The sequence below is a fragment of the Canis lupus genome, chromosome 6, assembly GCF_003254725.2.
Source record: "Canis lupus dingo isolate Sandy chromosome 6, ASM325472v2, whole genome shotgun sequence".
Classification (NCBI taxonomy): Eukaryota; Metazoa; Chordata; class Mammalia; order Carnivora; family Canidae; genus Canis; species Canis lupus.
In genome coordinates this window covers 6613580-6626352 of record NC_064248.1, presented here as the reverse complement: position 1 = coordinate 6626352, position 12773 = coordinate 6613580, and the positions used below count along the sequence as shown (strand labels likewise).

The window sequence follows — 12773 nt, the reverse complement described above, 5'->3', positions numbered from 1 at the left end:
TACTGTAGAAGATGGGAGGACAGCCAGTCTGAGATGGGAGGCTGTCTTTCCCACAGAGGCTTTCCCCCAATGTCTTGGGATCTTTGGCTGCCCATTAGGACTTGGGAGAGACATCAGAAGCTGATGAGAAACTCCCAAGCGCTTGGTAGGCCACACTGCAGTGTGATCTTTTGGGCTCTCACATCTCTCTGTCCTGTGGTTTTCTCAGGAGCCACCCCACTCCATCGTCTGCCTGTATAAATGCCTATCTACCAGCGTCCTGGGAGCTGAGCAAGGTGACAGGACAGAGGGTTTCTCTAGCTGTTGTTGGAACTGTCCTTTAATGCCCATTGCCGGTTTACCTCCTTCCTATCACCTGCTGTCCCAGAATCCAGAGCTCCTTTGATTCCATTTCTCCAGAAAATAGACTGATTCCAGAGGTGGTGGGGAGGCGTGGCCACCTCGATGCATAGGGCCAGGGAGTGAGAGGGAACTGGAGTTCCTCCTCCCATATTCAACGCCACTTGTGTGCCAGCCTGATTGCTAGTTCTGTCAGTTCCCAGGACCCTGAGCTGCCGGCCAGCCCCTCATATATTAGCACTTTTTCTGCCACGTCAGACCCGACTCTGCCATCCATTCTGACATACTGGGTTTGCTACCAAGCCTCTTATTCTTCGCTCTTTTTGGAGTCTGCTTTTCTAATCCTAAGGGCAGGAGAGCCTAAAGGACGTGTGTGAAGTCTATCTTGCTCAGCCAGAAGTTTTGCTACGTTCATGTTAGAAATGTCCTCATTCTTTAAAGCAGCAGATTGGCATTGATTTGCGTGCCACTGTTTCCAGCCTTTTGCTCAGCCTTGTGTGGACGTGCAGAAAGACTTCTGCACAAGGCAGAAGGCAAGGTCCTTGCTCTCGAAAAATTTTAATGTAGTTAGAAAGATAAAATGTATTCCAGCAACTAAGAAATACCTGTAGTATCTAGTACTGTAGATTTTCAGAGGAGGAAGATTTTTGTGGGCTAGAATATCTGGCAGTGGCTTCTTAGAGGAAGTGGCCTTCAGCTGAGTCTAGAGGGATGAAATGGCAGAGAAAGAGGCAGAACATAATTCTGGGCAGGAGAAAAGAATAAGCAAAGGTAGAGAACAGAGCCTGTTCAGGGGGCAGTTGGCGGATACTTAGTCTAAAACACAGGTTATATTTGGAGGATACCAGGAAGATAAAGGTGAGGTAATTAGACTCAAGATGACTTTAAAATGTGTTTGGATGTATCTGGACTTTATGAAGAGGATGGAAGGGAACCAGTGGTGGAAAGGAGAGTGAGGTGATAAAATTGTTATTTGGGGAAGAGCCAACAGTTAGTAGCATGCAGGTAGTGGTGTGCAGGAGCTCCTGAGAGCCAAGTGGAAAATTCTCAGGAAGTTTTGCAAGCCGGTTAATGTTATTTTGGTAGCTTGAAATCAGCCAGGGTTAAAATACACCACAGGAATAGGCTCCCTTTCCCCCAGGAGCTGGTGGTTAAACCTTTACCAGTACACCACCATATACAGGACATGTTAAAGGGACAGACTTTCGTTAATGCACATTTATTCCTTGTTAGGCACTGCACTAGGCATGTTGTAGCTAAACCTGTCACGGAGATCCAGCAATGTTTCAGAATGTAGGACTCATAAAGATAAAACAAAAAGTTCTGGAGTTGGTGGTGATTTTGGGGGGATGGGAGGAGGGTGGAGGGTAGAGGAAGAGTGAAAATCTTAAGCAGGCTCCATGCTCGGCACAGAGTCCAGTTCAGGGCATCATCTGACAACCCTGACATCGTGATCTAAGACATAATCGAGAGCTACACACTCAACCAGCTGAGCCATCCAGGTGGAATTATTTTCAGAACTGAATGACTAGACTCGATGAAGGTTTTTTTTTGTTTTGTTTTGTTTTGTTTTTTTAGATTTTTATTTGAGATAGAGTGCGAACATGAGCGGGGCGTTGGGAGAGCAGAGGGAGAAGGAGAAGCAGGCTCCCCACTGAGTAGGGAGCCTGACTTGGGGCTTGATCTAACCTGAAGGCAGACACTTAACCACCTGAGCCACCCAGGAGCCCCTGATGAAGTTTTTTATAAGTGACAACGAAAACCAAAGAATAGCATTACTTGAAGATTTGTCATCTGAGAATTTTTTAAACAAGAATAACTGGGAAAGAGGCTAGTCAGCTTCAGTTTTGCTTACTGATTAGAGTAGCCAGATAAAGGTGGCTGTAGAAGACAGTTTCCAGGTGGCAGAATGTCCCATGATTCTGTTTAAGAATGGGACCAGAGCTTAGGGGATAGATTCAAGTTGGGGATATGAGACCTGAAGCAGTTCAGAAGGTGTGAAGGCAATGGACAGAAACTATGTGACAAATCCCCAGGGCTTAGAGATGAAAGAGAAAGTGAAGGGAGGCTGGTGGCTTTCTACCTATGGCACCATCTTGCCTGCTGTGTTTTCCAGTTCTTTCAAAAGGAATCCTCCCTGTGAGTCACGTTGCCGCTGCTCACACTTTGTCTTCATCATGTCTTTTTCCTTTGCTATTGTTGAGAGAATTCACATACCATAAAATTCATTTTTAAAATGTACAAGTGAGTGGGTTTTTGTGTATTCATAATGTTGTGCATCTATCGACACTAATTCCAGATCATTTCATCACCTCAAAAAGAAACCCTATACGTGTTGGCAGTTACACTCCATTCCCCCAGCATGCCCTGGTAGCCCCTATGTTACTTTGTGTCTATGGATTTGCCTATTCCTGGACATTTTATGTAAAATAGAATCATCAAATGTATCGTGCTTCATGCCTGGCTTCTTTCAGTTAGCAAAATATTCTCAAGGTTCATTCATGTTGTAATGTGTATTAATACTCCATTCTGTCTTAAAATTTTTTATCTTTTAATTTTGGTAAAAACATCACCTAAAATTTATCATTTTAATTATTTTCAGATATACAGGCCAGTGGCATTAAGTGCATTCAGTGTTGTACAGGCATCACCACTACCCTTTTTAGAACTTTATCCTCATCCCACACATTGTTTAGCCATTAAACAAAACTCCCCATTCTCCCCCTTCCTCCAGCCCCAGTAATCTTTTTTTTTTTTTTTTAAGATTTTTTAAAATTCATGAGATGGTGGGAGTGGGGCGCAGAGACACAGGCAGAGGGAGAAGCAGGCTCCATGCAGGGAGCCTGATGTGGGACTCGATCCCAGGTCTCCAGGATCACACCCTGGGCTGAAGGCGGTGCTAAACCACTGAGCCACCTGGGCTGCTCAGCCCCGGTAATCTTTATTCTACTTCATGCCTCTAGGAATTTGTCTGTGTACCATGGGTATTCATATAAATGGAGTCCTACAGTATTTGTTTTTGTCATTGGCTTCTTTCACTTAGCATAACATTTTCAAGTTTCATCCATGTAGCATATACCAAATTTTTCATTTTAAGATTGAGCAGTATGTCATGTGGATCCTTCCATGTTTTGTTCATTCATCAGTTACTGGACATTTGGATTTTTTCCTCTTTTTGGCTATTATGATTAATGTTGCTTTTCACATTGGTGTACAAGTTCTTGTGTAGACCTAGGTTTTCATTTTCCTTGGGTTTGTACATAGGAGCACAAGTGCTAGGTCCTGTAGTAACTGTCATGTTTAATTTTTTGAAATACTGCCAAACCGTTTTCCATAGTTGCTGCAGCATTTCACATTGCCACCAATGGTAGGATGGTTCCAATTACTCCACAACCTCACCAACACTTATTTTCCATCTTTCAAATTCTAGCCATATCTCGTGGGTGTGAAGCGATATCTCATAAGTTTGATTTACATTTCCTGATAACTAATGTGTTGATTAGCTATTTGCGTGTCTTCGGAAAAATGTCAATTCATATCCTTTGCCCATTTTTAATTGGGTTTTCTGTATTTTTATTCTTATAAAAGTTCGTTTATATTGTCTGTATACTAGGTTTTTTTAAAATATGATTTACAAATATCTTCTCCCATTCTGTGAGTTGTGTTTTCATGTTTTTTTTCTTTTCAAGAATGTAGAATATCTTTTTATTAAAAAATACAGAATTATCTGTAGGTTTGGACAATGACAGTAGTAAACCATTATGTTATCAGCTTAAACCAGTAAATGATGGTTATAGTGACTTTTCTTCATTTTTTTTCATTTTCTTGATAACATCCTTCATTTTTTTAATAATAAATTTATTTTTTTATTTGTGTTCAGATAGCATCCTTCAAAACACAATAGTTTTTACTTTTGAAGTCCGTTTAATCTCCTTTTGGAGATTTGTGCTTTTCATGTAATTTCTAAGAAGCCATTATCAAATCCAAAGTCATGAAGATTTAAACCTAATGTTTTAAGAGTGATACAGTTTAGCTCCTACATTTAGGTCTATGATCCATTTTGTTAACTTTTTATGTAGCTTGAAGTGGGAATCCAACCTCACTCTTTCACAGGTTGACATCCAGTTGTCCCAGCACCTTTCATTGAAAATACTACTCTTTCCTGTTGAATGGGGCTGGTCCCCTTCTTGAAAATCCATTGACTACAGAAGTATGGGTTTGTTTTGGATTTTCAATCTGCATTGTCAGTTCTGTTCTATTGACCTATGTGTTTCCTTATGCTGTTACCACACTGGCTTTGCTACTATAGGTTTGTAAATAAGCTTTAAAATTTGAAAGTGTGAGTCTTCCATTTTCTCTTCTTAAATATTTTGGCTATTTGGCATCCCTTGATTTTGCATGCAAGTTTTCAGGTCAGCTTGACCATTTCTGCAAAAAAGGCTATTGAAATTTTGGTAGTGGTTGCTTTGAATCTGTAGATCAGTTGGAGACTATTGCCTTCTTAACTATATTAAGTCTTTTGATCTATGAACATGGGATGTATTTCTTTTTTTTGGGGGGGGATGTATTTCCATTTATTTAGATCATCTTTAATTTCTTCAGTATTTTGTAGTTTTTAACATACAATTCTTGCAATTTAAATTTATTGTGGCTTCCTTTCATGCTATTGTAAATGGAATTGTAGTCTTCATTTTTGGATTGTTTACTGCTAGATTAGAGACATGCAACTAACTCTCATATATTGAAATTGTGTCCTGCAACTTGTTGAGCTCAGTTTTGGTTTTGGTTTTGTTTTTTGTTTTTTGTTTTTTGTTTTTTACCTCTAGTATTTTTTTTCTGGATTCTTAGGGCTTTCAATAATATTATGTACTTCATCTTGAGTATTTGTCTTCCTTCTTCACAGGCCTTGTTGCTTCTTCACCGACGATCAGCTCCTCCTGAAGAGCAGCACCTGGTGGAAGCAGCTAAGCTTCTTGTTCTCCTTAACCTATCCTTTACATACCTGAGGCTGGAGAGACCCACCACGGCTCTGCGCTATGGAGAACAGGCTCTGCTCATTGACCAGAAGAATGCTAAGGCCCTCTTCCGGTGTGGACAGGTGTGTTGGAGGCCAGGGACTTGAGAACAAGCACCCAAGAAAAGAAAGCAGTGATGTTCAACTTGGGCACTAGAAAAATGCTCTTTCCTAACCAAGTATGTTTTTAAAACTCTGTCCTTTGCAGGCCTGTCTTTTCATGACTGAGTATGAGAAGGCCCGAGATTTTCTAGTGCGAGCCCAGAAGGAACAACCCTTCAATCATGATATCAATAATGAACTGAAGAAACTGGCTAGGTGAGACCTGTTTGCAGAAGTGCAAACCAAAAAAAGAGGCCAGTGACCATCTGGGAAAAGGATGGTTTGGAAATGTTGCCTAGCATGTGTTGGGAGGCAGCGCCCCCTAGAGCTGGCTTTATGAAGCGCTAAACCAACAGCTCCCAGTGAGAAGGTGGGGCAGACCTCCAGACTAAGTCGGGATCATTTCCCATCTCCCTGTTCCCCACTGCCTATCCCCAAAGTAAGCATCCTAAAATAGGTGGGCCCATGTAATTTGTAAAAAGGGTCTTGTTCTTAAGCTACTCCTCCCTACTTGTCACCAGTTGAAAACCACTGTTCTTGGGATGCCTGGGTGGCTCAGTGGTTGGATGCCTGCCTTTGGCTGAGGTTGTTATCACAGGATCCAGGATCGAGTCCCACATCAGGATCCCTGCGAGGAGCCTGCTTCTCCCTCTGCCTAGGTCTCTGCTTCTCTCTCTCTGTCTCTCATGAATAAATAAATAAATCTAAAAAAACAAAACACTGTTCTTAACAGACTGAAGAGAGGGGTCTTTCCAGTCTGACCCATGCCAATAGGGTAACATTCTTGTTACCCACGTAACATACATACCAGTGTTTCAGTAATACAACATTTTGTGATTATGGACATTATTTTCAAAGTTTTCTACAATGAATATATTATTAACATATAGGGGCAGCTCCAGTGGCGAAGCGGTTTAGCACCGCCTGCAGCCCAGGGTGTGATCCCGGGGACCCGAGATCAAGTCCCACATCGGGGTCCTTGCATGGAGCCTGCTTCTCCCTCTGCCTGCGTCTCAGCCTCTCTCTCTCTCTCTCTGTGTGTCTCTCATGAATAAATAAAATATTTTAAAAAACACATAAATAGTGTGTAATTCCAATACCTCAAAATCCACTTTTTAGATTTTTTTTTTGGTCCTTCTGTATTGCTCTCGTTGACATTAAGCATTTACACTAGATTGCTAGTTAAAGCTTTTGATGTTAAAAAAAAAAAGTCCGAGGTATGTGCAACTCTTATATTCGGATCCATTTGTCACATTTTAGGCCTTTTAGAACTGTCCAGCAATTTCTTCTGTGTTTTTCTTTTTTAACTGAAACGATTTTTTAAATTTTTAAAAATATCTTATTTTTAAGTAATTTTTACACCCAGTATGGAGCTCAGACTTAACAACCCCAAGATCAGAGTTGCGTGTTCTATCAACTGAGCCAGCCAGATGCCCCTGTTTTTCTGATTTTTAAAAGTATCTTGTCGGACACCTGGGTGGCTCAGTCAGTGAAGCATCTGATTACAGGGTCCTGGGATCTAGCCCCCATGTCTGGTTCCCTGCTCAGCAGGGATCTCTCTGCTGCTCCCTCTCCCTCTCCTCTTGCTTGTGCGCACACATGTGTGTGCTGTCTCTTGCTCTCTCTCAAATAAGTAAATAAAATCTCTCTCTCTCTCTCTCTCTCTTTTTTTTTTTAAGTACCTTTCCAGGCAGCCCAGGTGGCTCAGCGGTTTAGTGCTGCCTTCAGCCCAGGGCCTGATCCTGGAGACCGAGGATCGAGTCCCACATCGAGCTTCCTGCATGGAGCCTGCTTCTCACTCTGCCTGTGTCTCTGCATCTCTCTCTCTCTCTCCCTCCCTCTTTCCTCCTCCCTCCCTCCCTGTCTCTCATGAATAAATAAATATAATCTTAAAAAATAAAAATTTAAAAAGTACCTTTCCAGTCCCACCTAGGGTACCAAGAATAATAATAATAAAAGTATCCTACCCAGGGTACTCATAAATTAGACATAGAAATTTTGGAATCTCACCATTTTTTAGCACAGAAATCTCAGAGTAGAGGCCATGGAGTATGATGAGGCCACTTGACAAGATTCAGCCTGGCAGCTCTCACAGTGGCTCCCAGACTTTTAAAGCTGCACTCTTCACATTATGGGCTTTTTGTCAAAGGGCTTCTTGAGTGGCCTCTGGGAGCCTCACGTGGCTCTCCTACCTCCCCAGCGTGGTTTCCATCCCCTCTGGATTCAGTTCAAGACCTACTGGATTTTCTGTATTTCTGGACCTGAATGTGGTATTCCAGCCACCAGATGTCACCTCCTACAAAGATAGACTTATCTAATGTGTGTTTCTCTCTGCAGTTACTACAGGGACTACACAGATAAAGAAAAAGAAATGTGTCACCGAATGTTCACTCCTAATGATAACGGCTCTACAGTAGGAGAAAATTGAAGGTAATCAAAAGGCTGAAGCAAAAAGGCTTCAGAATTTTGTCCAATATATGGAAGGGTGGTTCTCAGTCCACCAGTGAATACTGGCTGTCTACAATTGAGCATAGATAGAAGGAATAGAAAGTTCATGTGGGAGATAATGGCACAGTGACTGTGTGGAGTACACATACCATGGGCCTTCTCGTGGAGATTGGAAAGTCCAGCTGGAGCTGGAGGTTAAATTTATAGGTTTAGGAGGTATTAAGCTTAAAAATTAAAAAACTTTTTCTATGTTTTGTTAACCTTGCCCTCATAGGAGCTTGGAACATGGAACTGTGAGTATAGTCATTAATATGATAGTTTATCTGGACTTTGAAATGAAGAGGAATGCCTTTTCTTTTCTCTTTAAAGATTTTTATCTATCTACTTGACATAGAAAACACAAGTATGGGGAGCGGCAGGCAGAGGGAGAAGCAGGCTTCCTGCTCAGGGCTTATTAATCCCAGGACCCTGGAATCATGATCTGAGCCGAGGGCACACATTTAACTGACTGAGCCAGCCAGGCACCCAGGAATTGCCTTTCTTTTCTTTTTTCTTAAGATTTCATTTATTTATTCATGAGAGACAGAGAAGGTGGGGGAGGCAGAGACACAGGCAGAGGTAGAGGCAGGCTCCATGCAAGGAGCCTGACGTGGGACTCGATCCTGGGACTCCAGGATCACGCCCTAGGCGGAAGGCAGGCGCTAAACCACTGAGCTACCCAGGGATCCCCGGAATTGCTTTTCTTAATCTGGTTTTTCCCAAAAGCTTCAGTAGCACTTTACATCTAACACATTAAGGAAGACAAAATCCAGATGTCGAGAGGCAGGGATGGTCAGGGACTCTTAAGTTCTGCTTACTGTTAGTATGAGGGGCTAGAAGGAGTTAGAACTACCCAGGATCAGAACCTAACCTTCCTACTGCAGCAGACACCCTGTGGTCTAGCAGGCACAGGGTTAAGGTTTCCGTGGGAGTTCATGAGCGGAGTCTTTAGTCTGGTTTACTATTACTTAAGAAAATTAATGGAAACAAAATCACCTGCCTTAAACACCTGCTTAGCTGGGTAGCTAACTCTGCTCTCTTGAGAGAAGTTAAACAAGGAGCAACAAGAAAACAGCTGCCGAATGGGCTCATGGTAATAAATCTCCCCTTTGTTGCTACCTACCTCTCTCTACAAAAGAGAGAAAGGCAGTGAAAAGACCTATTCATCCCATTTTCACAAGTGATCTAAAAACTGCTGTTCTCTGCCCTGTCAAAAACAACCGGACGGTATCTGAAGTCAGTGTTGCCTTTATCATGGATTCCGACCCTGTGACCTCAGCCTTCAGGTCTTTTGGGGACATTGGAGTATTTGTAGGTCTTCTGAACTGAGACATGAGCCAAAGGGCTTCTCCTCTTTGGCTGTTGTTCATGTCCAACAGGAAGGGAGCTTTGCCGGCTTTTTGCCAGACATTTTTGACAGTCATCTGGCATGTCCTGCCATTTAGCGAAGACCCAGTTCTTCCAGGGTCCATCCTGGAAACAGGCCTTGGAAAATCCATCAGGGCAGCTACTTCTTGTTGTCTCTACCCCACCCCCCTCACCCCCAGCTTTCTCTGTCTCTGAGGCATTTTAGATCTGATGAGTTTGGGGTTTTTTTTAAGATTTTATTTGGGAGTTTTTTAAAGATTTTGTTTAATTGAGAGAGAGAGAAAGAACATGTGTGAGTTGAGGGGGAGGGGCAGAGGGAGAAGGAGAAGCAGACTTCCCACTGAGCGGGGAGCCTGACGTGGGACTCGATTCCAAGACCTGGAATCATGACCTGAGCCCAAGGCAGACACTTAGCAGACTGAGCCACCCAGGTGCCCCTGGACCTGATGAGTTTTTAGGTAGTTTCCCAGATATTCCTAAGTCCCAGGTGTTTAGGTCTAAAATGGCCATTCTTGTCCCTTTCCCACCACTGTTGAGATTATAACATATTTTGGCCTCTGGGTCTTTAGTGTTCTGTCATGCTCTCCTACATTTTTTGAGATCAGAGACCATATCTTTTTTGGTCTTTGTATTTTATAGCCTCTGGAACTATGCCCGGCACATGATTGGCAGGCACTCAGTAAATGTTGGTTGGATCAAGTGTAAAACAGCTGAAGTGCTAGACCAGCCTCTTTGAAACCATAGCCTCCAGGCTGGCTCTCATATTGGCTGTGAGGTTGCCTATTCTTGCCAGTGACTGAAACCTGTCCTCAGCTAGTAGCAGCTAGAAAAGATTCACTGGAGGGATTTGGGGAGCTCACAGAATTGGACTGGTCAAACAGCCAGTACTTGGGCAGGTGGAGACCTAATGTTCTGAAGGCCTCAAGGACCTTGTCTCCCCTCTGCCACATGTTCTCCCACCATAAAGAATGCCCAGGAGTCCCTTCCACAGCCTTTCTATTTGAGAGCCAGCTCTTCCTTACCCCACACCTAGCTCTTCTTCCTGCATGAGCCAGGGCTCCAGTTTGAAAAATCCCAAAGCAGGACTCTGGTCTGTTTGGAGTATGTAGAGGCCCATGAGGGGCACCCCTTCCCAGCGCCACAGAGTGGGGGCAGGGGAGGGGGCAATGACTGTGAAGTAAGAAGCTGTTTGTCCCAGAGATCAAGGGGATAAAGAGAATGGGCAGACAGAAGGGAAGGTGCCCAGCAAGGGTATTTAGCTATTGCAACACTCACTGTTCTCCTGAGTGGGACCTTTCATCTCACTCTAGTAGAGCCAGTAGATCAAATGAGGAATCTCTTGCGGTTTCTGCTCTGCCAGCAACTCAGCAGTGCAAGGGAGCAAACACATTATGACTTCCACAGCACCATCTTTTTCCTTAGTTTGGATTTTCAGAGGGCATATCAAACACACATACTCCTGGATGGGCGTATTCTTGGGATGAGCTAAGTCAGGCTGGAAGTCAATCTTTTGACTCATGCACATTGGAAGACCTAAAAGGTTCACAGCAAACCCCAAGCTAGTGTTTGATAAACTGTTTTGAAGCTGTCTTCCCTGTGGTTCACAGTGCAGTGAAGGCAGTAATTCGGTGTTTGTATTTGCTATCTTCAAACTTTATTAAATGTTTCCTAACTACCTACTTGGTTAAGACCTCCCATAGCTCTATCCACAGTCCTAGTGGTTTCATCAAGGGCACCAGAGAGCTTTTATAACCACTGCCAACGTGGCTGGAGACTGTTAGTATGTGTCTAACACCACTTGGAGTGGTGTTCTAACATTTTTCTTCATTCTGTCTCTGGGTCTTCAGTTAGAGTTTGAGTGTGCCCTTCCTGTCCTAATATGCTAGCATCTGCAACCCTTGCATACTTTATTGTGTCTGGAAAAGAGATGTAAAGTGAGCACTATAGCTATTTTCAGCTATTTAAATGGTTGACATAAAATAAGTGACTTTATCCTGTCATTTCCAAAGGGCAGGACCAGTATAGCAGACCTCTAACAGGAAAAGAAAATTTGGCTTCACATGAAAGATGTACTGATTGTCTTACCTTACATGTCATTAAGTTCCTCCAATATGGAGAGCACACACAGAAAAGGTACTACTGGGCACCCCAGGTGGCTCAGCGGTTTAGCGCCACCTTCAGCCCAGGGCCTGATCCTGGAGACCTGGGATCAAGTCCCACATCAGGCTCCCAGCAAGGAGCCTGCTTCTCCCTCTGCCTGTCTGTGTCTCTGTCTCTCTCTCTTTCTCTCTCTCTCTCTCTCTCATAAATTTAAAAAATCTAAAAAAAGAAAAGGTACTACTTTTGACTGATTTTTTTTTTTTTTTTTTTTTTTTTAAAGAATGCTTTGTAGTGAGCATCTGCTCCTGGGCCAGGCTTTTCCACTCTTCTGAGGAAATATGAGTAGTCTTAGGAGCTGGGGTGTTTCCATTAGGGTCTATCTAGTCAGAGCCGCCAGAGGCCCTTTTTGAGGTGGGTGACTGTGATGAGGTGACCTTCCTGGTCCTTCCAACTGCTACATTCTACCTTTGGTAGTTGCCATCCTTAAAGTACTTTAGTGGGAATGACCTATGAAGTCTTGTGCTTAGCTTTAGAAAAAGCACAGAGGGAAATGAAGTGGGAGAGGCCTGGCTGCAGAGCAATGGTGTTGGTTCAAATTGGACCAAATGAGAGGCATAGCTGCCAAAGAAGAGGCCACCGGCGGCCCTTTTTCATTCCTCACTCCTGCTCCAAGGACCTCTTGAACATGGACTGTTCTCAAGCACTATGGTGGGTGCTGGTGGCATGTGAGAAGTCCAGTCCCGCTCCTGCTGCTCTGGTCTGCAGAGCATGCTCTCCTGGAGAGGCCGGGGTGGTCTGTGGACTCCTAGAGCACACAAGAGGAGTGGTATGTGGGGGAGCCTCCTGATCAGAGAGAAGCTCTGGCAGGCAGACAGGCGAGGGAAGCAGCAGCATTGGACCCAGATGTGAGGGGTGGGGAAAAGACAAGGAATCCAGAGCTGAGGTGAGCCGTGGATCAGGTATTGCCCCAGCATTTCAGTCTTCTTTGGAGTGTTGGCTGTGCTCTGTAGGTATCAGAGGAGGGGCAAGATGTGATCCAGCCAGCTCATGCTAAGCAGGCTCTAAAGGAGGGCAGGGGGAGGGAGCATTTGAAGGGCAAAGTCTGGCAGGTGGCAGGAATTGGAGAGGCAAAGACAGCCTGGAGGTAAACGCAGAAGCAGGGATGGAAAGGAGGCAGGAGCATGAGGCCTCCCATCTGGAATTGCTGGGAGGGTGCTTTCTGTCAAGAGAATTCTAGTGCTAGGTGGGAATTTAGCCGGAGGAGGAGGACCATATGCCAAATGCTCTACAGGGTGACCTGTGGGCAATGGTAGAAGGGACTAAAACTGTTCTAGAGAAGAGAAGCTTGGGGGAGCGCATAACT

General features: G+C 43.9%; 1 protein-coding gene across 4 annotated transcripts in view; it reads left to right on the top strand.

Annotated features, from left to right (window-relative positions):
* The window catches only part of FKBP6 (FKBP prolyl isomerase family member 6 (inactive)), a 32188-nt gene that overhangs the window by 7348 nt on the left and 12067 nt on the right, over positions 1–12773 (top strand). For all 4 annotated transcript variants that reach the window (XM_025425831.3, XM_025425832.3, XM_049111062.1 and 1 more), the window contains 3 exons: positions 5243–5437; positions 5562–5671; positions 7793–7885. In XM_025425831.3, coding sequence (XP_025281616.1) covers positions 5243–5437; positions 5562–5671; positions 7793–7883 — 396 coding nt within the window. In that variant the 3' untranslated portion in view covers positions 7884–7885. The remainder of the gene's footprint in view (positions 1–5242; positions 5438–5561; positions 5672–7792; positions 7886–12773) is intronic.